At 42.4% G+C, this 24867-nt stretch overlaps 3 protein-coding genes and 1 pseudogene across 3 annotated transcripts; 3 read left to right on the forward strand and 1 right to left on the reverse strand.

The window, feature by feature from the left end:
- The first annotated feature begins 6679 nt into the window (after positions 1-6679).
- Positions 6680-7751, forward strand: LOC102711010 (peroxidase 57-like). The gene is made up of 2 exons (XM_006660474.2): positions 6680-6892; positions 6993-7751. The coding sequence occupies exons 1-2, from the start codon at positions 6680-6682 to the stop codon at positions 7749-7751; spliced, it is 972 nt and encodes a 323-aa protein (XP_006660537.2).
- A 2650-nt stretch (positions 7752-10401) lies between these two features.
- Positions 10402-11473, reverse strand: LOC102712470 (peroxidase 57-like). The gene is made up of 2 exons (XM_040527279.1): positions 11261-11473; positions 10402-11160 (listed from the first exon to the last, which is right to left on the reverse strand). The coding sequence occupies exons 1-2, from the start codon at positions 11471-11473 to the stop codon at positions 10402-10404; spliced, it is 972 nt and encodes a 323-aa protein (XP_040383213.1).
- A 3318-nt stretch (positions 11474-14791) lies between these two features.
- Positions 14792-15280, forward strand: LOC121055326 (oleosin 16 kDa-like). Its single transcript, XM_040527563.1, has one exon. The coding sequence runs from the start codon at positions 14792-14794 to the stop codon at positions 15278-15280; it is 489 nt and encodes a 162-aa protein (XP_040383497.1).
- Positions 15281-15475: 195 nt separating this feature from the next.
- Positions 15476-17799, forward strand: LOC102712751 (annotated as a pseudogene).
- The last annotated feature ends 7068 nt before the right edge of the window (positions 17800-24867 follow it).

A 24867-nucleotide genomic window follows, 5' to 3' on the forward strand; every position in this document is an offset into this window, starting at 1 on the left:
CTGTTCAGTTACCAGGTTTACATGTCACTTTTATTCAAATATCTCAAGCCTGGAGGTCCCTCCTTACCACTAACTTCCTCTGTATCTACGAAACTAATAAATTGTCTTGTGTGATAGTGATGAAATCTTTAGTGTCCCTCCTTTCAGATATAGATTTGCTCCGGTCTAATAAAAAATACCTCGAGGTACCAAGTCATTTCTAACCATGGATCTAGCTAAGGAGGATATACACTGTTAGATCCAATGAACATAAATGATTTGCTACCGCGAGATACCAGTATTTAAAGTATTTTTTTTGTTACTTTTTATTGAATTGAACCAAATCTCTCCACGATAACTACAACAATTACATCCTTCTTTAGTTCAGATTTTGGAACAGCTTCTCCTACTTTTCAGTTTTAACACTTGGGTGCTTTTGCTTATGGATGCAGCATCTTTGTCTTCCCTTCCTGTGAGCCGTCCTTATTTTTCTTCTTCTCAGGAACAGCGGCTCTGTGAGTCACAGAAAACTGCAGGCAGCAGCACCTGAAAACTGGTATTGCTGAGCCACCATATCTATCTGAAATTTTCTGGATGAAAGCGAGAGCCTGTCTTGATCACTCTGATTCTCTGAATACTGGATAGGAACAGATATGATGGGGAGATATACACAAAGCTGTAAACAACGGCCTGCTCTTTCGGAGCGTGTGTATTCAAGGTCCACCTACCCGTATCCCACACGGGTTTGCTGGCCTTGCTGGCTTCACTCCACACGTGTCGACCAGCTGAGGAAAATAACAATTCAACTGATTAGTTTCAATTTTTTTTCCAAAAACATCTTTGACACAGCACAAATATCGATAAAAAGCTAATTACACAGTTAGAGGATCATCAGATAAAACTTTTAAGCCTAATTAGTTCATGGTTAACTATAAGTGCTATAGTAATCCACATATGCTAATGACGGATTAATTATGCTCGAATAATTTGTCTCACGGTTTTCAGGCAAGCTATGAGATTTATTTTTTTATTCGTGTCCGAAAACCTCTTTCAATATCCGGTCAAACATCTAACGTGACAACCAAAAATTTTCTTTTCACAAACTAAACATGCCTTGTATGCCTGGGCATGGTGGTGTTCGCTTTTCAGGTTTTCTGCGGCTGCTTTTCATCTCCGGGGAAAGTTAAATATCATATTTATCAACAAAAAGTAATTTATAAATAAAATTTTTATATACGTATTCTTACTGATATAAAAGTGGTAAAATAAACTGTAAAATAAACTTTAGTGTAAAACCAAAATCTAACCTAAAATTAACTTTAAAAATTCAAATTTTGAGTTATAAGTATAAACAGAAGTAAAAGAATGGGGCGGTAGGTTTTGCCTCCATTGCTTATCATGTTCTTACGTAGACGTCATGTTCATGACATAGAAAAACGAGGAAAGCGATGGAAAGGTTTTCCTGAAACTTTAGAAAGTACATGATCAGCCGTTGTTTCCATTATGCTCGTGTGTTTTGTTTACTGAAAATACTCAGTTCCTAATTTGCTACTGCCAGGCCTCAGTAGACGTGTCTGTCATATCTCCTTGTGATGGCAGTTAGAAAAGTCAAGAACCTCCTGGAACAAACCTGCTTTAGACTTGCTAATTCCCTTAGGTTGAAAAAATATTACTCCATTAAAAATATTTATTCTTTAAAGTAAGATTTAATTAAAACCTCTAAATTTTGACAACCAGTTTTACGTTATAATAAATATATAAATTATAAATAAGTTATGATATTATGATAGTATTTATATAATTTGTTTTGTATTTGAATTAAGAATTTAAGAAATTATTGATGGTTGGAGTTTTAATAGTTTGATTAAATCTTATCCTAAAGACAAATATTTTTGATCGGAGTAAATTTATATTACTGTTGATTATAACTCCCATCATTCATATTTAGAAGTATAACAGTTTTAGTCTGTCAAACCTTAAAGCTTTAACTCTATGGGTCTCAAAATCCATTGGCCTCAAAAAATCTACTTTGAAAACATAAAACCATGTGGGTAGATTTTCCTTTACAGTACTTTTTACAATATCATGTTTATTTATATTCTAATAGAAAAACTGGTTAAAACTATATACCAAAGTTTGAATAAAGTTAACATTATAATACAATAAAATACAGAGGTAATAAACTCGATAGCAAATCTTTGCATCATTTGCTACCGATGGAGCCATCATAAAGTAGTCGAGAATTTACCACTGGTAACTAAGATTATTAGTAAAAGATATTTGGATCATGATATTGTACCTTTTCCTGATACTGGTCCTGTACGCAAAGTTAATTTATTGATCTTAATTCGTAGGGCAATCATACGATGCAATTGAACTACTTCGGGTAAGGAAGTTCATACGGTGCAAGTTGGCGACTTTCACTAATTGGATTTGGTCCAACTTATGGCTAACGGCACAAGCTCTTCCATGTACTTATGATGCTGCTGTTGTTCGTGCATGCGTCTGTCGGCATGTACGCAATTCTTTTTTTTTTTTTGTGTATACATATCCTGCGCAGTTTTTATTGAGTCTGCAAATATATATACTTAATTAGGCTGTGTTCAGATTGATAAATTATATTAGTAATAAAAAATTAAAAAATAGATTAACATGATTTTTTAAGCAACTTTTCTATATAAAATTTTCACAAAAAACATACCATTTAACGGCTCAAGAAGTGTGCGTATGAAAAACGAGAAAATCTGGGTTAGTAAGGTAGTTCTAGAGGGTGCCAAGAGGAGAAAGAGATAACCAGCTGAGGTGTAATATAGGTGCTAAGTTAGAAATATTTTGGCACCGGTGTCAGATTTAGCACCCAAGCTAAGGGTTAGAAAATTATTTGTCTGCTCGTGAGATACCTGCCTACAAGTAGAGATGGGTGAGGTGAATTAGTGAAATGAACTTTATTTCTCGTAGTTTCCGCCAGATAGTGCTAGTACATTGGAGAGAAAAAAAAATATAAATTAGCGTGGTAGACTTTAGCTTTATTCTTACGAACAAACACTAAAGCTGCCCTAAGAGGAAAAGAACTCAGCCTTAGTTATCTTAGTGTAGTAGAGATTAATTAACAACAAGGATAGAAATTAAGGAAAAGTGCCCAAGTAGCTAGCTAAAACATTAATTGTTGGTCAGCAAAATTAGATGGACAATTACACAAGTGCTCATAGGTTGGGGTTCACTCAACCAACCTTGTCGGCATCCAATTATTCTCACCATGCTATGCATGATGCATATGGTACTAGCATAGCTTGGCCGCCCTTTGCCAATAACTGGCAACTAGCTTCTCTTTGCAACCATATCATGCACTCATAGTAATTGCAACCATAATGGTCCAACCTCTAAGCTAATGTGCATCTCATAATACCCATGCAGGCCAGTGATGACGAACTGCAAATCATATACTAACTCTGATAAAAAATATATTTATAGTTTAGAATAAGATTTAGTCAAACTTTAAAATTTTCAACCATCAATTATTTCTTACCTAATTAGTCCAAATACAATACAAATAATATACGTAGATTTTTCTCGAACGGTACTATCACAATATTGTAGACTTATTGATTTTATAAATTTATTTAAAATAGTTGTTTTCTATGTTTGGCTAAATCTTGTCCTAAACGATAAATATTTTTTTAAGTTAATGGAGTATGTATTTTCAACGAAACAAACAAGCAGACGCCCGCGTATCATCAGTCTTGCTTGTCTTAAAGCGAGGAAAAAGTTGGCGAGGGATTGCTTGCTTGCTTGCTTTCCCTACCACCTTTTCTAGATAACGGAGCGACAATTTCAGATTTTATTTATGTTTGAAACAAATTTTGGAACAGCACGATGCTTTATAATGATATTCTAGCTTTTTTATATGTTTGAATACAGCGTTTGTTTTCCCAGAATCCTGGATATATACAACGAGTGTGCACGGTTCAAAAACTACTACTAGCTGAGATATTAATTATCACATATCCAACTTAACACACGTTTAGATCTAATCTTTTTAGGTTGTTTCCTTCTTTCAACCTGAGATCATGCATGGTTCCAACCTGGGGACGAACAATATATACTTATATAATATACGCATGAAGAAATGTTCCTTCAAAATAATATATATACACAAAAAACTCGTGAATTAATGTTTATTATATGAGAAGAGTTTTACTCCCTCTAGTTTCACACTTCTTTTGGCCGCGTTCGTTTGATGGGGATAAGTTAACTTACCTTGGTGTGAAAAACATTATAATAGATTAGTATATGATTAATTAATTATTAATTATTAAAAAAATAAAATAGATTAATATGATTTTTAAACAATTTTTTTAAGAAAATTTTTGCAAAAAATACACTATTTAACAGTTCAAGAAGTGTGCACGTGAAAAACAAGAGGATAAGTTAACTTAGAGGGGAGGCAAACGCGGCCTTCTTGTCGATTTGGATAAGGTTGTGATATAACTTTCAAAACTTCAACTATTAATTAGTTTCAAAATATTTAATTTGAATACACTAAACCAACATGTATAGATAAGTAAAAAGAGTATTTTAATATAAGTATGTGTATATATATATATATATATTATATTTGTTTATACATACATATAGATAGAAATCACGTTAAAGATGAATTTAAAACTGTATCGTTATTCAAAACAAGGACAATCATTAAAAATATTGAGGTTAACTTGAAGTTTGTATAGTATTATCAGGTTAGTGGGCCTTCCGTACTTTTGGGCCGAAAATTGCTCATCGAACGAACCGGAGTTGTGTGGGCTTGGCTGTTGATATATGGGCCAGTCTGGTCGGCCTTTTGAATATATAGGCCGGGCCGCACCTCTGTTCAATATATTAAAATATTATATTTTCGTTGTGTATCTAAATCATTTCTATTATATTAAAAATAGATTATATAGTCTCTGTTTGCAGTATTGATATATGAAAAACAACTTCATTTTTAACCATAGAGAAAGAAAACCACATTTGACTATACACCATTGACATGCAGCGCAATTGCTCAGATTAATACAGCCCAACCAACGGCCCGGATTATTCACCCGTTGTTCAATGATGGGCCTCTTGAGCCTTTTTAGATAGCCCATGTAAATATTTTAGCGCACGTTTCACTATTCGTCTTATTAAAAAAATTTACATAATTACTGAATATTTTTATATTATTTTATTTATTGTTAAGTATACTTTTATGCATATATATAACTTTACATATTAAAAAAATTGAATAAGACAAATGGTCAAACATGTATAAAAAGTCAATGTCGTTAAACATTTAGGGACAGATGTAATACCTCTGTCCCATAATAACTTTATTTTTCGTTTTTCCGTGTCCAACGTTTGACCATTCGTCTTATTTGAAAATTTTGTATAAAAACTAAAAAAAATTAGTCACGTATAAAGTGCTATTCATGTTTTATTATCTAGTAAAAATAAAAATATTAATCGTAAAAAAATTTTAAATAGGATGAAGAGTCAAAACATTGTATCAAAAAACTGAAAAATAATCTTATTTTGGGACGGGGTAGTAGTATTTAACTCTTTTTCATGGTCAAAATATGTTCCCTCTTAAAATAAAGATATATTTTCTTTGTTAAATTCCCTATTAAAACCGCATTCGTATAGTATATATGTACAATTTTTAATGCTTTACATATCCAAAAAAGTTGGAACGCCACTTGTGTATATAATTATCCGGCTTTCCTGGAGCGAAGTCTTCCTTAATCGGCCTCACTGAAACACTTGTTCTGACCCACTGAGAGCATGACATGACCTCTCAAATTCTGAAGAAACGCTTTTATATTTTTATATCTGAAGAATAAGTCTGACAAGGCAATTTTGCACCAAAAGAAAACAAAGGAGCAGTTTAAATTGTTCTGCAACAGATTCTTCTCCAGAAGACCAGATGAAAGGATCATTTTTTTTTCTATTATTGGTCTATTGCAAGTTGCAACTATGCAAGAAAATGATAACAGCCTATCTTTTCGGTTACGCTTACAAGTTAAAATTTGCAATTGAAATGATTTAGAAATTTTTTTCATCATATTATTTTTTAGTGTTTTTCTTGTAGATTTTTAATAACACATATATAAAAAGCTCATTAATAAACTATTTTCGTTTGTAAATATATTGTTTCACTTTTTCTTAAAAAAAGGCCAAATGATAAAAGCCTAATAATTTATTCCGGCTATATAAACGTCGTGTTTAGTTTTGTTTCAAATAAACCCATTTTAGGATTATCCAGGAGGGCTGAAATATAAAAGAAGTCATTGGTTAGTGCAGAGCCACCAACGAGGAACAAATAATCTAAATAAACTCCTTTCCAGGATATATAAAATATGCGACACGGAATTACGAAAAGATCATTCTATTTCAGTCACAGCTAGCATTAACTAAGCATCATGAAATCAAAGACACATCGTTTTCTTAAAATTATTAATGAAACAAACGAAGTAAGATCGTGGATGCACATCTTCCTGGTCGCCATGACCGAACAGTAAACAAGCTACCACTAAGCTCACAGTATAATATCACCATGTCATGGCGTGGCACAAACTATAAATCCCCTATAAATAGGCTTCACAATTGATCTAGCTAGCTCGCTCAAAGCCTCGGCTAGCTAAAGGAAGTAGGGAACACGTGACTACGTACTTACGCGACAATGGCGATGGCGGCGGCGCTGATGGTGGCGGTTGCGGTGCTGGGGCTCGCCACCGGCGGCCAGGCGCAGCTGCAGTACGGGTTCTACAAGGGGAAGTGCGGCGCCGGCGACGTGGAGGCCGCCGTGCAGGGCGTCGTGCGTGCGCGCTTCGCGCGGGAAGCCCCCATCGTCGCCTACCTCCTGCGCATGCAGTTCCACGAGTGCGCCGTCAATGTACGTGCCGTGCCGCCATTGCTGAATCTCTAGCTTTTTCTGAGCTCGTACGAACGTGCATGGACGATCGATGTGAATTCATGGGAGCAACCTTTTGCAGGGCTGCGACGGCGGGCTGCTGATCGACGGCCCCGGCACGGAGAAGACGGCGGCGCCGAACCTGAGCGTGAAGGGGTACGACCTCATCGCCGACGTCAAGGCGGAGCTGGAGAGGCGGTGCCCCGGGGTGGTGTCCTGCTCCGACATCCAGATCCTCGCCACCAGGGACGCCGTCGCGCTGGCTGGCGGGGAGGCGTACCCCGTGCGCACGGGGCGGAGGGACCGCCGCCAGTCCAGGGCCTCCGACGTGGTCCTGCCCGCGCCGGAGAACACGGCGGCGCAGTCCGTCGCGTTCTTCGGCAAGCTCGGGCTGAGCCCGTTCGACACGGTGCTCCTCCTCGGCGCGCACACGGTGGGCGCGACGCACTGCGGCGTGATCAAGAACAGCCGGCTGTACAAGTACGGCGGCCGCGCCGGCGCGACGGACCCGTCGCTGGACCCGTACTACGCGTTCGTCTACAAGACGTGGGTGTGCCCCGACACGCCGGCCTCCGACAACAACGTCGTCTTCCTCGACGACCAGTGGAGCGCGGTGCAGGTGGACAACAACTACTTCAAGCTGCTGCAGCGCCGCCGCGGCGTGCTCGCCGCCGACCAGAACCTCTACAGCGACGGCTCCACCAAGTGGATCGTCGACCTGCTGGCTAACTCCGACCAGTTCCACTTGCTGTTCCCACAGGCTCTCATCAAGCTCGGCGAGGTGGGCGTGCTCACCGGCGCGCAGGGAGAGGTCCGCAGGTTCTGCAACAGGTTCAACTGATTTGATTGTTTTTTTAAAATTATTTTTGTTTTGGTTGATGATTTGATCATCATGTGATGCTTTGGTCTCTGCTTATTAACATTTTTTTAAGAGATTTGTTTAGGTAGTTCGAGATACCGGTAACTCAGGGTACCAAATTATTTCTAATCATTGGATCTAACAGTGACATACTCAGCTATTCAATGATGGGAAACGATTTGGTATCTCGAGATACTTTTTGTTAGATCAGAGCAAATCTCTTTTTTTAATCTTTCATTCGTGATGTTCGGTTCATTTAGTTTGCTTTGGCTGAGCTGTAATAACATGCATGCACGTACTCATGTACAATATTTTTTTATTATTATATCAAGAGAAGTTCAGTAAGTATTGTATAAAAGCTAAATTTCTTATGTAGTGGAGATTTCTATGTTTGCTACTTAGCCCTCCTTTGAATTTTTTATTTCAAACTGTTCTGAACTTAATTAATTTTAGAAGTTGTTTAGATATTTTTCTTCATATTGTTACTGTATAAACATATATCTTTCTGTTTTGAACTTTTGTCCCATGTACATGTATATGACCTTGGCTCTGTTCTAGCTAGAGCATTGATCTGAATGCATTTTGTGAATTTCCCCTTGATGTTGAACACATATTACTTTTACTAGTTAAGCGCCCGTGTGTTGCAACGGAAAAATAATTTATACCAAGAACTTCATACTATATGTAAATGAACAAAATAGTAGGAACAGTATGTTAAAATGGTAGCTTGCTTGGCTCTTTCGTTGGCGAGGGTTACGGGTCTCGGGGTTGTCTTTAAGCTTCTGTCAAACTCCCACAATCGCGGCGAAGACCGAAACGGTGAAACTTAGCGGCGATCGCTAATCGTAAAAGAGAAACGACACAACAAGACCTAAAATAAAATATTATTATAGTTAACTAATAGTGCTATAGAATCGAAGATATTTTTAGAGACAATCTGAAAGTTGAACGGAGGGAAACGGACTTACGGTTGGGGAGATCTGAATTTTGGAGGATTTACGAAGTATCTGAACAAAGGAAAAGGAATTATTAAAAGATAAAAATCCCGGAAGGATGTAAACCAAACTTTGGAATGCACAAGGCAGGTGTGTTAAGTACCATGCTGGGATAATCGATTATCCCACAAGGAAGGGTTGTCCGACAGCAAAAATGCTTATTAATATAGACAAAAAAGCTAGGAGCCTAGGAGGGTCAAGTAGTCTGTCTACGAAGATGTTCTCTGTAGTAGTGGATGCTAGGCAGCTTGTAACTCCGACGCAACCAAAAGTCGAGCTATTGATGCTGAGCCAAGCACAATTCAGCACGGGTAGAGGTGGGAATGGGCCAAGAACCATTTGCTCTTTCATAATTTTATTTAATTCTTAAAAAAATTTAGCTCAAAATTCTATATAATTTTATTTTCAACCCGTTTTGAACGCAACCCTTAAATTTTGTAGGTAAATAGTTGGTCCCATTACTACCCCTAAGCACAGGAGGCCTATAAGGACACGTACAAAGGACTCTCATTGTTATCTTTATTGCTGCATGCTCACTAATGTGGAAGAGAGAGAGGATAGAAGAAAGAAAAGTGGTTGTTTTGCATGGAGTCAGCAAAACATCGACTTGTGGCGCATAAAACGAGAAGACAACCAGAAAATCTGCTTTGTACATGTGCTGACTCTAATCAGAGACGTTGACCAGATGGAATGTGAAGGAGAAATTAATTAGCCTGTAATTATGAAGGGTCAGCTTAAAAGATTGTACTTTGTATGAGGAGTTTTTTCTGCTGACGTGACTTGAGATAGAGCACATAATAAACTCTACTATTGAACATGCCCTAACTATAACACAAGATGCCCCGAAGACATGAGAGTTTGACACTAAGTTCTCTAATAATAATAACAGGGGAGGTGGTCAGATCGACCCCCTTCCAACTCTTGCCGGCGACGAGCCACCGTAATCAAAGATAGGAAGAGCGCAAGAAAGGGAAAGATTTGGGGGATTCTACTATAGCTAGGGAAACAGACATCATTCAAGAGGCCTCCCCCACCATGAGGTCACATAGCAACTTCTCCCTCTATTTTTTTTTAAAGTCATTTTAAAGTCATTGACTTTTTGATATCCTTCGTTTTATTTAAAAATTTATATAATTATTGACTATTTTATTATGATTTGGTTTATTACTAAAGTAATTTTAAGTATGATTTATAATTTTTTATATTTTGATAAAAGTTTTGAATAAGATGAACGGTCAAACGTAAATAAAAAATCAACGTCGTCTAATAAAAAAACCAGAGGAAGTATCTTGTTTATTCCTCTTGATGCTTGATAACTACTCACTTGGAAAAAAATACTTGTTATTTAGGATAAGATTTCATTGAACTTATAAAATTCTGATTTTTATAATTTCTTGAATGGTTAGTTTAAATACAACACAAATAACATACATAAATTCTCCCAAAAAATTATTATCATAATATCATAAATTTAATAGGTTTTATTAATTTAAGAGAACAGATTAAATTTAAAATAAATATATAAACGAAGGTCAAAGCATCATATGATGTGATCATATCAGAATTCAAGAGAACAGATTAAAAAAAAATGAGACGAACTGAAGGACGTCCACGAAGAACGAAGGATCGACGACACGTTAATTGAACTTGCTGCAGACCCTGCGGATCTCTCCCTGCGCGCCGGTGAGCACGTTCACCTCGCCGAGCTTGATGAGCGCCTGCGGGAACAGCGAGTGGAACAGGTCGGAGTTGGCCAGCAGGTCGACGATCCACCGGGTGGAGCCGTCGGCGTAGAGGTTCTGGTCGGCGGCGAGCACACCGCGGCGGCGCTGCAGCAGCTTGAAGTAGTTGTTGTCCACCTGCAGCGCGCTCCACTGGTCGTCGAGGAAGACGACGTTGTTGTCGGAGGCCGGCGTGTCGGGGCACACCCACGCCTTGTAGACGAACGCGTAGTACGGGTCCAGCGCCGGGTCCGTCGCGCCGGCGAGGCCGCCGTACTTGTACAGCCGGCTGTTCTTGATCAAGCCGCAGTGCGTCGCGCCCACCGTGTGCGCGCCCAGGAGGAGCACCGTGTCGAACGGGCTCAGCCCAAGCTTACCGAAGAACGCGACGGACTGCGCCGCCGTGTTCTCCGGCGCGGGCAGGACCACGTCGGACGCCCTGGACTGGCGGCCGTCCCTCCGGCCCGTGCGCACGGGGTACGCCTGCCCGCCGGCCAGCGCGACGGCGTCCCTGGTGGCGAGGATCTGGATGTCGGAGCAGGACACCACCCCGGGGCACCGCCTCTCCAGCTCCGCCTTGATGTCGGCGATGAGGTCGTACCCCTTCACGCTCAGGTTCGGCGCCGCCGTCTTCTCCGTGCCGGGGCCGTCGATCAGCAGCCCGCCGTCGCAGCCCTGCAAAAGGTTGCTCCCATGAATTCACATCGATCGTCCATGCACGTTCGTACGAGCTCAGAAAAAGCTAGAGATTCAGCAATGGCGGCACGGCACGTACATTGACGGCGCACTCGTGGAACTGCATGCGCAGGAGGTAGGCGACGATGGGGGCTTCCCGCGCGAAGCGCGCACGCACGACGCCCTGCACGACGGCCTCCACGTCGTCGGCGCCGCACTTGCCCCTGTAGAACCCGTACTGCAGCTGCGCCTGGCCGCCGGTGGCGAGCCCCAGCACGGCAACCACCACCATCAGCGCCGCCGCCATCGCCATTGTTGTGTAGAACTAGCTAGATAGCTGGCCAGACGGTGAGCTGAGGATTGAGAGCTTAGCTAGCTTAACTAGGCCTCGGCCTATTTATAGGAGATTGTTTGGCTACACGACCAGTGACATCGTCATGGTCTCGTTGGATTGTGCGAGCTTGATGAGTTCGATCATGGCGATCACGTAGGCATGCGACCACACGATTCATCTTCATGAATTTTATTGGAGATGGGAGCTGCTAATATGCTCTGCAAGCTGTTTCTGAAAGATGAGTATTTAGTTTCCTAATACTTTCTTTACATTGTTCAAATGTTACCTGTTAGTGCCTTCGCACTACTAACCAATAATGCCTTTTGACTTGATAAACCTCTGGTCAACAATGATGCGAGTAAAGTTAGTAAAACCATATATAGTGTGACGAAATGGTCGTAAACCATAAGGCACAAATTTTATGGAAAATTAGTTTTAACTTTTAATCTAACATAAATCATGACTAATCAATACAAATTAAATTTTAAAAATTGACTACTGAAGTAACGAAAAGTGAATCTTTAACATATTTTTAGTATTTCTAAATAACATATAAATAATTATATTTTAGAACGAAAGCTTCTCATAGCTACGACGTGACTATTTAGAATTGTAACAATTATTATGACAGTGAGTAAAGTACATATGTAAGACTTTTGCTCAAACAAAGCTGGACTAATACGTACACGCAAGTGGCACATACAATTTTGGTGCTATGGACATATAAAATAAGAACATGAAGATTGAATATTTGAAACACGGTTTGAAGAACTCAACAAAAAAAGGTAGGTCTTTAGTGACTCCTATTTAACAATGTACGCTGTCGATTATAATTAATCTCAACAGTTTTGACTTTGAATCGTCGAGGCAATAGAGATTTATCATTTTTTTTTGCAAGAAAAAAAAGAGAAGATTGTACTATTCAAATAATAATCACATGGGCCAATATAGGGCGAGATTGCTCGATTGGGCCACAGTAAGTCTAGCGAGCTAGCCATTCCGCTCAATCTCGACGTAGGCTTGAGCTGAGCTCGAATGGAACGTATCAAATATTCGAGCTGCTAGACAAGCTTGGCTCGAGCTCGACTTAATATATAAGGGTTATTTTGATGATTTTTTTATAAAAACAATAATTTTAAGATAAACACGTTTAATAAATTATAAATAAAGTTTAAAATTAATATATAATGCTAATAAAAATTATTTTTTATTTAAATACATTATAATTTATTGTTAATCTACTATCTTATTATATAAAATATAAAAATAGCATATATAAATATGCTCGAGCTCGGTTTGCGAAAGCTCGGAAGCTTTCAGACTCGGGAGCTCGAGCCGTACTCGAACAGAGTCTAAGACTAGCTGTGCTGGAGCAGGTCTTTTACGGCTCTAGGCCGCGGAGAGGCAGACGATGGCATTATCCTCTTTTGAAGAGAGAGATAAAGGAAGTTCCTCTCTTTAAAAAATCAACGAAAAAGGATTGAGATGGACTAACCACTACTACATAACTTAGCAAATTTGACATGTCATCTGGGATAAAACCTAACAGTCCGTCACACCTATACTCATCTATCATGGGCCAAAATAAAACCCGTTGTATATGACTCTATTCTGTTGGGCCCGTCACCGATGACATATTATCTGTGTCGAGCTAAAATTTATGTCCGATACGACTTATCCGTGAAGGGCCAAAATCAGCGTTCGTCACCGATGACACTCATCCGTGAAGGGCGAAAATAAAGGCCCGTCACGGATGAGTCATCCGTGACGGGCCATAGTTATGACCCGTCAAAGATGAAATAGGTTATCCGTGAAGGACCAAAATTAGTGCTCGTCACGGATGAGTTATACATGACGGACCATAATTATGGCCCATCAAAGATAACATGAAAAACTTCCCGTGCAAATTTTCCCGTCTCACCGCTTCAAAATTTTTATCTTTCCTCCTCCTCTCTCTGTCCTCCCCTGATATTTTTGTCTTCTTCTCACTCTTTCTCTTCCTCTCTCGGCGTCGAGCTCGAGTGGGCGACATGCGCATGGCGGCCGGCACTTCGCCCCATCGCTCGGGCTGCCCCCTCCGCGGTGGCTCCAACCCCGACGATGGGTGGCAACAACAACGAGTGGGCAAAGACAACGACACGGATGGTGACGGCGGCATTGACCCCTACGACAACGACGAGTGGGCGGCGACGCAAGCCTCGTCCTGCTCGGATCCATAGGCGGGAGTGGGCGGTGAGAGCAGGGGGGGCATAGCGGATCCAGCTCGAGCACGGCGACAACGACCTTAGCGACGACAACGATCGCGGGCGCTGTAGTTTTAGCACACTACCAATTTACTTGGTTGTAGTTTTTATTTCAGTGCACTACTGATCTGAAAAATTTCTACATGCTGTAGCTTTTATTTTAGTGTTGAAATTAAAATAATGTATGGACGGATATATATATATTCGCTTTATTCATTTTTTGATGACATCGCTACTAACATCGTGAGGCCAGAAAATAAACCAAATTATTTTTTTTGTGTATTTCACTATCCATGAAGGGTCGTAATAAGTGCCCGTCACGGATGAGTCATCCGCGACGGGCCGTATCTCATGGCCCGTCACGGATGACTCATCCGTGACGGGCTATAATTTTAGCCCGTCAAAGATGAGTCATCGGTGACGGGCTGTGAGCATCTCGGTGACGGGCTTTACTTTTAGCCCGTTAAAGATGATGCCCATCGGTGACGGACTTTAGCCCGTCAATGATAGGTTTTTCTTATCAGTGACCACTTATCACTGACCAGAGCATTGTCCGTCATAAATTTGGGTTTAGACCCGTCACAGATAACCGGTTTCATAGTAGTGAACTCTTTTATAATTGACGAAGCTACTCAATTTCCTTAACTGATACATAGTGCAGGGATGATCGAATGAGTACCGATTGATCGACAATTGAAATAGGATCAAAAATTTCTTTAATTAATCTAGAACACATAATAAATCATGTGTAATTGATACAACATTATCCATGTAGAGTGACGACAACTAGAAATGAGACTAGGGGAGGAAAAAGCCACAGCCCACGTAGGATACATCATGCATGCCATATTTGTCTGTCTGCAGTGCAGGCTGGCGCGTACGTGGCAATCTGTCGAGCATTGCTATCCATGCAGGCGAAGCCCCTCGCCACGTGTTTCCTCCCACGCTCCACATGTCCACACGTACGCGGCACCAACACCCCTCCTCCCGCCACGCTATATAAATCAGTGTCACCTTGAGCTAGGTAGAACATGTGCTCACCTTCACTGTCGCCATGGCCGGAGAGCAAGCTGGAAAGCAGCGGGGCGTCGGCGGGGTCGGCGACCACTACACGCGCATGATCCAGGGCGGCGACGACGACGAAAATGAGCAGCAGGAGAAGCCGGCGGCGGCCGTGGTTGCGGTGAAGGGCGTGGCGGCCGCGGCGGCGGCGGGGGCGATGCTGCTGCTGGCGGGGCTGACGCTGACCGCGACGGTGCTGGCGCTGGCGCTGGCGACGCCGCTGCTGGTGATCTTCAGCCCCGTGCTGGTGCCCGCCGCGGCGGCGGCGTCGCTCCTGGCGGCCGGGTTCGCGTCCGCCGGCGCGCTCGGCGCCGCGGCGGCGGGGGTGCTGGCGTGGATGTACCGGTACGCGCGGTCGCCGTCCGGGGAGCGCGCGCCCGCCGGCGCCGACAAGCTGGAGCACGCCCGCGCGCTGCTCGACGCCAAGGCGCACGACGTCAGGGACTGGGCGCAGCACCGCCTCGACCAGGCGCGCTCCTAGGAAAGGACGAAACGCCTCTCCAATGATCGATCACACCTTCGAATTAAAATTAGCTACGGATTAGTAGTTCCATCAAACTCGCCTTTGCTAATCACACATGCATGCATGATTTCGTTTTGGTGTAATGTTGTTGCTATGTACATGTATGCTGCGTCTCATCTGAAATCTCTGATCTCTGAATAAATCTTTACAGCCATGGCATACAGTAGAGGTTTGAGTGATGATGATCTTAAATACAAGATGACACAGGTGATATACGGCGGATGGACAACGAGGGAGGATGAAATGAAATCGAAACAAGCTTTACAAGTTTTGTCTAGGAGCGTTGAAAAGATTATGGATAAACTAAAAAGAAGCATTGGAAAACCAGGGAGAAAGCATGGAGTGTTTACTGTAGAGAGCATACATGTGTGTGGTCACACTTGCGCTATGCGATGCTACAGTAACAAAGTGTTGTAGCATGCAACGGAGAAAAGTCGTCGCCGGCGCGAGCGCAAGCTGAGGAAGGCATGGAGGAAAGAGGCCGCCACGGCGGGGCCGACCAGCGTGCGCGACGTCCCTGTTGGTCCAAAACCGGGGACACCGCTCCCCTTTTAAGAGTTGGTGACACTCCGTCACATATTGGTGTCGCTCCCCGTTTAAGAGTTGGTGACACTCCGTCACATAGTGTCTCTTGGCACTGATTGAATACACACGCGAGCACATACTAACTTCATACTCCATGTTTTATTGGGATTTGGGCTTATACTATATGAGTACGCACGGGCATTAAAGAGATTTTGAGCTGAGCTGATATCACTCGTTGGTCTAAAACCGAAAGACACCGGTCTAACTACGCACGGGCATTAAAGAGATTTTGAGCTGAGCTGATATCACTCGTTGGTCTATAACCGAAAGACACCGGTCTAACTACGCACGGGCATTAAAGAGATTTTGAGCTGAGCTGATATCACTCGTTGGTCTAAAACCGAAAGACACCGGTCTAACTAGAAGAAAATCTTTTTACACCCCTGAAAGCTAGCGTTTCGAGAGCTAAAATCTTTTTACACCCCTGAGAGATAGCGTTTCGAGAGCTAGTCATTGAGGTGAACCCCTGAAATCTTTTTACACCCCTGAAAGATAGCGTTTCGAGAGCTAGTCATTGAGGTGAACCCCTGAAAGATAGCGTTTCGAGAGCTAGTCATTGAGGTGAAGGTGAAGCATTTCTTTAAGTTAGTGCCATTTTCCCTGAGCTTCCAACTTGCGAACTATGTCCCAACGATCCCCGACGACGTCCTCGAGCTCGTCCTCCTCCGCGTCGGAAACTCCATTGCGCTCCTCCCCGCCGCGGCCACGTTCCTCCGCCGGCTCCTCTCCCTCCACTCGCCGCACGTACTCGGACACTACCACACGGTCGTCGACCGTCGCTTCGCGGGAGCCCGAGAGAGCCGGAGCGCTGCCCGGCGGCGGCATCCACGTGTTCGTGCCGGAGCGCTCACCGGCGGCGGTCTCGGCAGAATTGACTTCTCCCTCGACTTCCTGCCGGGCGACGCCGCTGCATGGGAGCTCGCCGACAGCCCGACACCCGCGGCAGCCTCGTGCTCCTCTACAAGTAGCGGTGGTTAGGATGGTCTACCGATCTCTACTTCTCCGACCTGGTCGTCTGCGAGCCGCTCACGCGGCGGTTCCAAGGCATCCTCATTCCTCCACCCGAAAAGCATGAAGTACACCAGTAGCCTCGGCGCGTTCTTGATCGACGGCGGCGCCGATGAGACGGGAGGATGCATCACCATGTCAAACTTTCGGGTGCTCTCGGTGATCTACGAATTGCACCCGACGCCAAACTGCTACGACGTTCACACAATGTACCGCCCACGCGCCTACGTCTTCTCCTCCAGCGGCGCCGATCGATGGCGGCTGGCGCGCGGTGGAGAATGGCTCCGACGACAGCGGCACCGTCATTCCAAGATCTGTAAGCTTCGCAGGGCGGGCGGCCCGGAGTCTGTACTGGGAGTGGGGGATGGATTGCGACGACGACGCCGTGCTCGCTCTGGACCTGACAAGGCTGAAGTTTTCCCTGGTGAAGATCTCGGCGATCGTCGGAGTGTCATCCGACCGGTCGACCTTTCGCGTCATCGACGGCGGCGGGGCGATGCGCGTGGTCCGCTTGATTGTCAATGACCTCAAGATCTTCACACAGCTCCAGGGCAGCGGCGGCGGCGGCGGCGAGTGGGTGGTGGAGAAGCTCGTGAGCCTGCCGGCGGCCACCCGTGGACTGCCAGGGCGCGACGTGGTGTTGTTCGACGAGACGACGATCGACGACGCGCACATCGTCGCGGCGAACGCGAGGTACATCCTCGTGACGCCGTCACGCCGCTAGCGGCGACGTGGCTGTTCTCCGTGGAGGTCGAGACGTCGGTGGTGGAGCGCGGCACGAGAGGAACAAGTACGCCGGAGCGGCCTACCCGTACGAGCTGCCATGGCCGCCGGTCTTGCAGGATTGCACGGGCACTGCCGGTGCCCGCCGCAGTTGTCAATAGGCAACGATGGAAAATTTGGGAACAACCATGTATAAGAATTCCAATATTTAATTTAATGTCAATTTTATTACATTATCTTTCGACGAAAAGATAACATGTATTGGAAAATAACATATTGTCTAGCTAGCGTAAAATTTGATATTATATGTTTTATGATATTAAATTCTATTCTAAAAGTTAGGGCTTATGCTTATTCCTTTCTAGTAAATGATAAATTTTACCAACATAATAGTCATTGTGTTATTCTATAAATCTCCCACCACGCTTACTCTCACAAACGCTAAGTTATAGACAATAACATATAAGTAATATATATGATAGATATATGATTGAAAAAGACAAAGTGAAGAAGCGATATTATGCCATAAACTTTATACAACATTGCTCTATTATAGTATTATTTTTAGATCTATTATGTTATTAACATAATATAAAAAGTCACTGTTTTATTTTGCGTGGAGCATCAAATATAAAAGTTCGATCTAAATTAGGTCCGAGTTTAAAATTATATTATCACTTTAATATTTATATTTTATAATATAATATAAAACTATATTTGAATTATATAAGAAATTTCATAACCAAAGTTAGCCATGCTGTGAGGGCTCGATCCTGGACCAAATCCAAGCGTCCCTCGTTTCACGTAACCACCCAGGAAGTTCAGTTACGCGTAGAATGATACAGAAACAGTACTTCGATTAAATATACAAACCAACAAGGTTTTAATACAACTTCAGCTAAACTAAAACACACGCAACGGGCCTACGGCCTTACACTTAACAAACAAAAACGCAACTCTGCACCACAGGAATAGCCTGAGCATAGAGTCAACCTAAAAGTCGAAGCCTTCATCTTCATCCCACTCCTGCGGGTTCTCTAGCTCTTCGACTTCACCTGCAACTTCATCCTGACTAACTGAAGCCAAAAAGTATGCAAGACTGAGTACACAAGTACTCCACAAGCCAAGCAGGAAAAATAGTAAACTAGTAATGCATGGTTAACAAAGGAAGAAAACTGGTTCAACTCTCTAACATTAACAGTTGTTTACAAATAAACCCAATATAATAACCCAATATAATAATCAAATATAACCATCATTTTATGTTATTCACCTACATTTTATATAATAACAAATCTACCTTTTTGCCAACACACTGGATTCACCCATAGACATATCTCCATTAACCGGTAGCACGGTGTATTCGAATACCAAACGACTCTGCAGCGTCTACCCAGCATTACACGCGATTCGATACCCACAGCTAGCCAGACTATGAATAACACAACACAATACTACCCCAAGCTTATCTAAGATCTGCCTAGCGGGTTATAGGATTTTGTGACTATTGGTCCCGTCCCGAACGCGGAGGGGTGTGTTCCAACCCCGTCACAACTTCCACCCACTATTGAGCGTCTCAAAGGCACACCAGCTCCTCCTGACCTCTTATGGGTACACGCAGTACCCTCACTCAAAAAATTCTCACCAACACTAAGTGGCCAGTACACACCTAAGACCAATATTGCCATATACACAGATAGACTGCAGATCATCAACTCACTGGAGCAGCATATGGTATGGCCGAGTATCTTGATTGTGTGGATGCGTGCAAACTATGTACACATACTAGCATAAGGTTAGCATAAGGTGGTTAAGTCCTTATAGCTTTTCAAATAAACCATATAACATCAATAATTCCACATAAAATAATGATAGCCATATATAATCATCTATTCTAAACCACGGTTATCAAGGCATAACAGGCACATATCAAGGCATGGAAATATGTAAAGCAAAATAATAAATGGGTAACTGCTAGTTAAGGTGGTAATTAAATTAATTAACACATGCAAGCTATATATGTACTCGAAGGTAAATACGCCTATTCAAAATATGACCTAGCTCCAGATTAGGTTCAATTATGATCAAAGAATGCTTGACTTGCCTTCAGGGTCGGCGTACTCGTCCCAGACTTTACTCCCTATAGCTGCAGCGTCATAGGCGTCGGCGACGAACTCCGATCTGTGGCTCCTTCTGGATCAGCAACGACGCAATCTATTGATACACAAATAAAATAAAATAGATAAGCGATTAACTCCAAATAAACACCCAAATTTATAAAGTGCAGAAAAAGGTGGAAAGAATGCTAGGAATGATTTTTGGGATTTTCGGGGTTTTTATCGGTCGCACATCCTTAAAGTCAAAATTAGGGTTGCACCAACGGATGCTCAGATGGCGATGGAAGTGGTTTCATTGGACTCGGAATAATTCGAGAAGTCTAGAATAGGTCTTGGATTTGAAATCGGAGATCAAATGGATAGGTAAATAGGTTTAAAGTGAAAAAGGAAATTTCTAGAATTATTTTTAAATAGGAAATTCCTATTTTTCTCTCTCTGCTCTATTTCTTTCTCTCTCTCTCACGTTCTTTCTCTCTCACGTGCACAGGGGAGGGGGCGGCCATGGAGGATGGGCGCCGGCGGTGAGGGTGGCCGGCTCCGGCCGGGGAGGCGAGATCAGGCGGCGGGAGGCCGCCGGGGACAGGTTCCCCTCGGTAGCAGCGGCTGGAAGGTAGCAGGCAAGGGTGGCGGCGACGGCCAGGGACAAGCGGCGGAGAGAGCCGCGGCGGCGGCGCTCCGGCGAGGCTCCGGTGAGGGAAAGGTGGCGGGAAGGTTCAGGGATGGGGAGTGACGGTAGGAGAGCAAGCGGCTGGGCGTGGGGTAGTGCGAACGGCAGGTCGCCGTACTGCCTGACGGCGGCCAAACAGAGCAGTGCACCGGCGATGACTCGGTGCGATTCCGGCGACGATTTCGCCGGGGAATGTGAGGAGAAAGGTGGGATGGAAGGTCTAGGTTCCTTTTTTACCACTAATTTTGGAGATGGAGCATTGAGAGCGGCAGATTTCGTGGTGGACTCCGGTGACCAAAACTTTTACTCCGGTGAAATTTAAACAAGCTGCGGCGACTCCGGTCGTGGGAGGCGGCGCTGCTTCAGATGAGAGAAGGGGAGGGTCACGACGACCTTGTTCTCTGTTGGCAGCAGCTAGTGAGACCGACAAAGGAGGAAGATGGAGAAAAGCAATGGTGACGGTGATGAACTGGCTTGGTATTTGTACAGATAAAAGGCAACTAAAGGTCGGTTCATTTGAGTCGGTTTGGTTTGAAGCGAGTGATGGTGGAACGCGTGGACGCAGCAAACAGCTGTGTGGCGAGAGAGGATGACGACGGTGACGATGTCGGCTGCAAGCAGATGAACTCTGCTTCATCGGAGGCAGAGATAAAGACGACGTTGGCAAAAGTCGGTTGCTGGGAGTTGGGCGCGGTGGAGAGATGGGCTGGATTGGGCTGGCTCGGGCTGACTTGGTCCGGGCCGGTCTGGGTCGGAAGGGAGAAAAAAATAGAAAAAGATAAAATAACGGAATGTCTAAACCGGAAAAAAAAATGGGTCGGCAACGAAGGGAAGGAAAATGAGGGACCGAAACTCGGTGACAGGACGGATCATCGGTTAACGGAAGAATTTGAGGGAGAAACTTTACACTTTCAAAAGGAAACAAAAACGATAAAAAAATGAAAAACGATCGACTTTTTCAAAATTGAACGAAACAAAAAACTCGACGCGTTAATTTTTAAAACTCACAAGAAAATAAAACGGTTTTAAAACTTAGCAAATTTTAGGGGTGTTACGCGTGGTGTGTACGTGGGCCACGATGCTAGTTTATATTGCTATTAAAAGAAAGTGTTGTTGTTTATGGCCATTGGGTTATTTGATAAATTTTCTTTTGGCTACTCAAGAAAACGATGTTATTTATGTGCACTTAGCTGCAGTTTCTAAATAATTTGGGTTTTCGATTCCATTTAGCTATTAGAAAAACCATGTGCCAATCTAAGAAGATATGATTGCTTAGATTACTGTTTTTTTTGCCTTGAAGGATACAACTGCTGGGATTATGGACATCTAGAATGAAAAATCCTTTCTCAAAAGATTCGTAGTAGCTCTCACTAAATTGCACGAGGTGTTGCACTAGGTGGTGTACACTTTCAAAAATTACTATACTTCGTTTCTTTCGGCGCTCCAAAAGCTAAACAGTTATTTTTCTTCTACGTCTAGCATCTAGCTATGGTATCATGTGATTTTACAATCTTCGGTCACCAAAGCCTATCACGGTCCTATTTGCTTACAGTGGTCTTAAATATTTTTAATTTTTAATTTGTTGATTGAACTGTCGTTGTTTTAGGAAGTTTGTTTCCCTTAGCTAGCATTAAGATTTTCCAAGCTAAATTCGTACTTTATGCTTAAATTCATTCTATTGGATTTTATGAGTTTTTCGTGTTATTATAATCAGTCTTACTTTTTATAAAATAAAACACACCTTTATGTGTCATATCTTTAAATTTATTCTATTGAACAAGATTTAAAAGTCTTACTTTGTGAAACAGATGAAGTATATGACAAGCAATGAAAGAATAAAACAACTCTTGACTCATGCTCCGTTTAGTTCCCAAAAACTTTTGGGAGAGAGGTCACTTGGCGCATACGGTCACACATTTGAAGTATTAAATATAGGTTGCGTTCGGCACCACAGCTAGCTAACTAAGGCTCACTCGATTTTCACGCGCGCTTTCCAAAACAGTATATTTTTTGCAAAAAAATTTTATAGAAAAGTTGTTTTAAAAATCATATTAATCTATTTTATATTTTTTAATAATTAATAATTAATTAATCATGTACTAATCTATTACTACGTTTTCCGTGCCGAGTCATAAGTTAACTTATACCCCACAACGAACGCGGCTATAGTCTAATTACAAAATAAATTTCAGATTTCGCCTGAAAACCACGAGACGAATCTTTTGAGTATAATTAATCTGTCATTGGTACATGTTGGTTACTATAGCACTTATGGCTAGTCATGTACTAATTATGCTCAAAAATTCATCTCACCATTTTCCTCATACATGTATAATTGTATAATTAGTTTTAATGTTCGTTTATATTTAATGCATGTTTAAAAATGTTTTGGGAAAAACAGTTCCTCGCATGTATAACCATCGGATTAGTTTACTCCGTGGTTTTGATTCCACATAGTTTTGATTGGCTGGGAACAAATTCCGATGTAATCCAAGAGTCAGCACAGCAGCTGACTCGCCACGACGCTGGACATCTCCATCACTCTCCAAGAGACGAACATATACCCGTCGGACAAATTCCACCAGAATTTCATGGAACCATCGAAAAATTCTGCTGCTCCGTTCCGTTAATACGTGGCTGCGACACAAAGCATCACAAACACACGCACGATTCTTCCTCCGCCCATCTATTTTTTTTTTCTTCTCAAACCCAAAAAAGAACTCCTACACGGCGGCTACGACCACCTGTCGCGCGCAGCGGCACCGCCACCGGTCCATCCCATCGGATCCCCTCGCGCCGCTCTACCCACAGCACGACAAAATTACAACACAAGCTGGATACTTAAGTTAAATAAGATAAAAAGATTATATAATATTTCCTCTGTTTTTTTATCTTGCCTAGATTTAGACGTGTGTTAATAAATTTAGACATATAATATATATATATATAGATAAATTTATGTTAAATTTAAAAATTATAATATGAGATGAATGGAGTATCTATTATATAGTTTTTCTAGTGCAAATGATATAATTAATTAAAGTTAAAAACATATCTTAGAAGTGCAGGATAATTAATTTTTTTAAAAAATATTTGAAAATTACACTAGCTGTCAGTTTGAAACCGCAACTAAAATTCCGCGGCACCAGGTTCGACGCGCGCGGCACGCACAAGTACGTGTCACCACGGCCCCGTTTGCCGCCACCCTCCGCCGCTTGAGCGGGAATTACAAAATCATCCCGCGCACGGCGAAAACACAGCGAATCACACGGGAAAAACCCTCACAGACGCAGAATATAGGGCGATTGTTTCGGCATATTTATAGACGAAAAAATAATAATAAAACTTTAAAAACTTTAAAAGACTTACTTTTAGCAATCTAAAAGAAAAAAAAGAAAAATATATTTATTTTAATGAAGAGACTTAAAAGTTACCTCTATATTTAAAGTTTATAACTCAAAAGTTTCGTTTATAAAAATAAATATAAGACAAAAGATGTGTGAAAACTTAGGTCTTGTTTAGTTTTTAAAAAGTTTCTCCAAAATCATCACATCAAATATTTGGACATCTATACGAAGCATTGAACATAGATAAACTAAAACACTAATTGCACAGTTGTGAAAGAAATCGCGAGACAAATTTTTAAGACTAATTAGTCCATGATTAGTCATAAGTGTTATAGTAACAAATATATGCTAATGACGGTATAATTAGGCTTAAAAGATTCGTCTCGCGGTTTTCAGGCGAGCTGTGAAATTCGTTTTTTTATTCGTGTTCAAAAACTCATTTCAATATCTGATCAAAACTCATTTAATATATACCAAAAATTTTTACTATCTAAACACCCCTTACAGCTACGTACGTACGTACTTACGTGGGCGTGGCAGTGCACTGACGTGTGGGCGAGTGCCTTTTTTGGACTCGGTGGGGCCGCTTGTAACCTGAGCGGAGCACGCGTTGGGTGGCCGCTCGCCGGCAGGCCACTCTCCTCGTCTGCGCAAAAAAGGAAGGAAGAAAGAGAGAAAGACGTGGAGGGGTGCGGACGTGACGTGTCGCGGCATCGACGGACGGGGAGAAGGGTCAAAACAAAAGAGACACGAGTCGTCGTCGACGCCATTTCCCGGCGGTGGACCAATGGCGACGCGCCACGCGATTCCAACCCGACCTCCCACGTCGCGCCCCGCGTTTTCTTCGTCGCCGCGCACCAATTACGAGTACTAATCAAAGGAAACGAACCCAAGCAAAACTTTTGGTTGGAAAGGGAAGCTGATTAGTCAGACATTGGACGACTGCCAACAAAAGAATAAAATAGTACTATCAGATTTGGAGGATAAATAATAAGAAGGATTGTCTCTTAGCGCATCCGAAGAGCTCATCCATCACATTCTTCGTTCTAAAAATAGAGAGTAAAATTGAGTTCCAAAAGAATATCTATCTTATCATTC

The sequence above is a fragment of the Oryza brachyantha genome, chromosome 9 (genome assembly GCF_000231095.2).
Source record: "Oryza brachyantha chromosome 9, ObraRS2, whole genome shotgun sequence".
Classification (NCBI taxonomy): domain Eukaryota; kingdom Viridiplantae; phylum Streptophyta; class Magnoliopsida; order Poales; family Poaceae; genus Oryza; species Oryza brachyantha.

Coding starts and splice junctions, on each gene's coding strand:
- LOC102711010 (XM_006660474.2), top strand. CDS start 6,680: ATGGCGATGGCGGCGGCGCTGATGGTGGCGGTTGCGGTGCTGGGGCTC. Junction 6,893..6,992: donor TCCACGAGTGCGCCGTCAAT/GTACGTGCCGTG, acceptor AACCTTTTGCAG/GGCTGCGACGGCGGGCTGCT.
- LOC121055326 (XM_040527563.1), top strand. CDS start 14,792: ATGGCCGGAGAGCAAGCTGGAAAGCAGCGGGGCGTCGGCGGGGTCGGC.
- LOC102712470 (XM_040527279.1), bottom strand. CDS start 11,473: ATGGCGATGGCGGCGGCGCTGATGGTGGTGGTTGCCGTGCTGGGGCTC. Junction 11,161..11,260: donor TCCACGAGTGCGCCGTCAAT/GTACGTGCCGTG, acceptor AACCTTTTGCAG/GGCTGCGACGGCGGGCTGCT.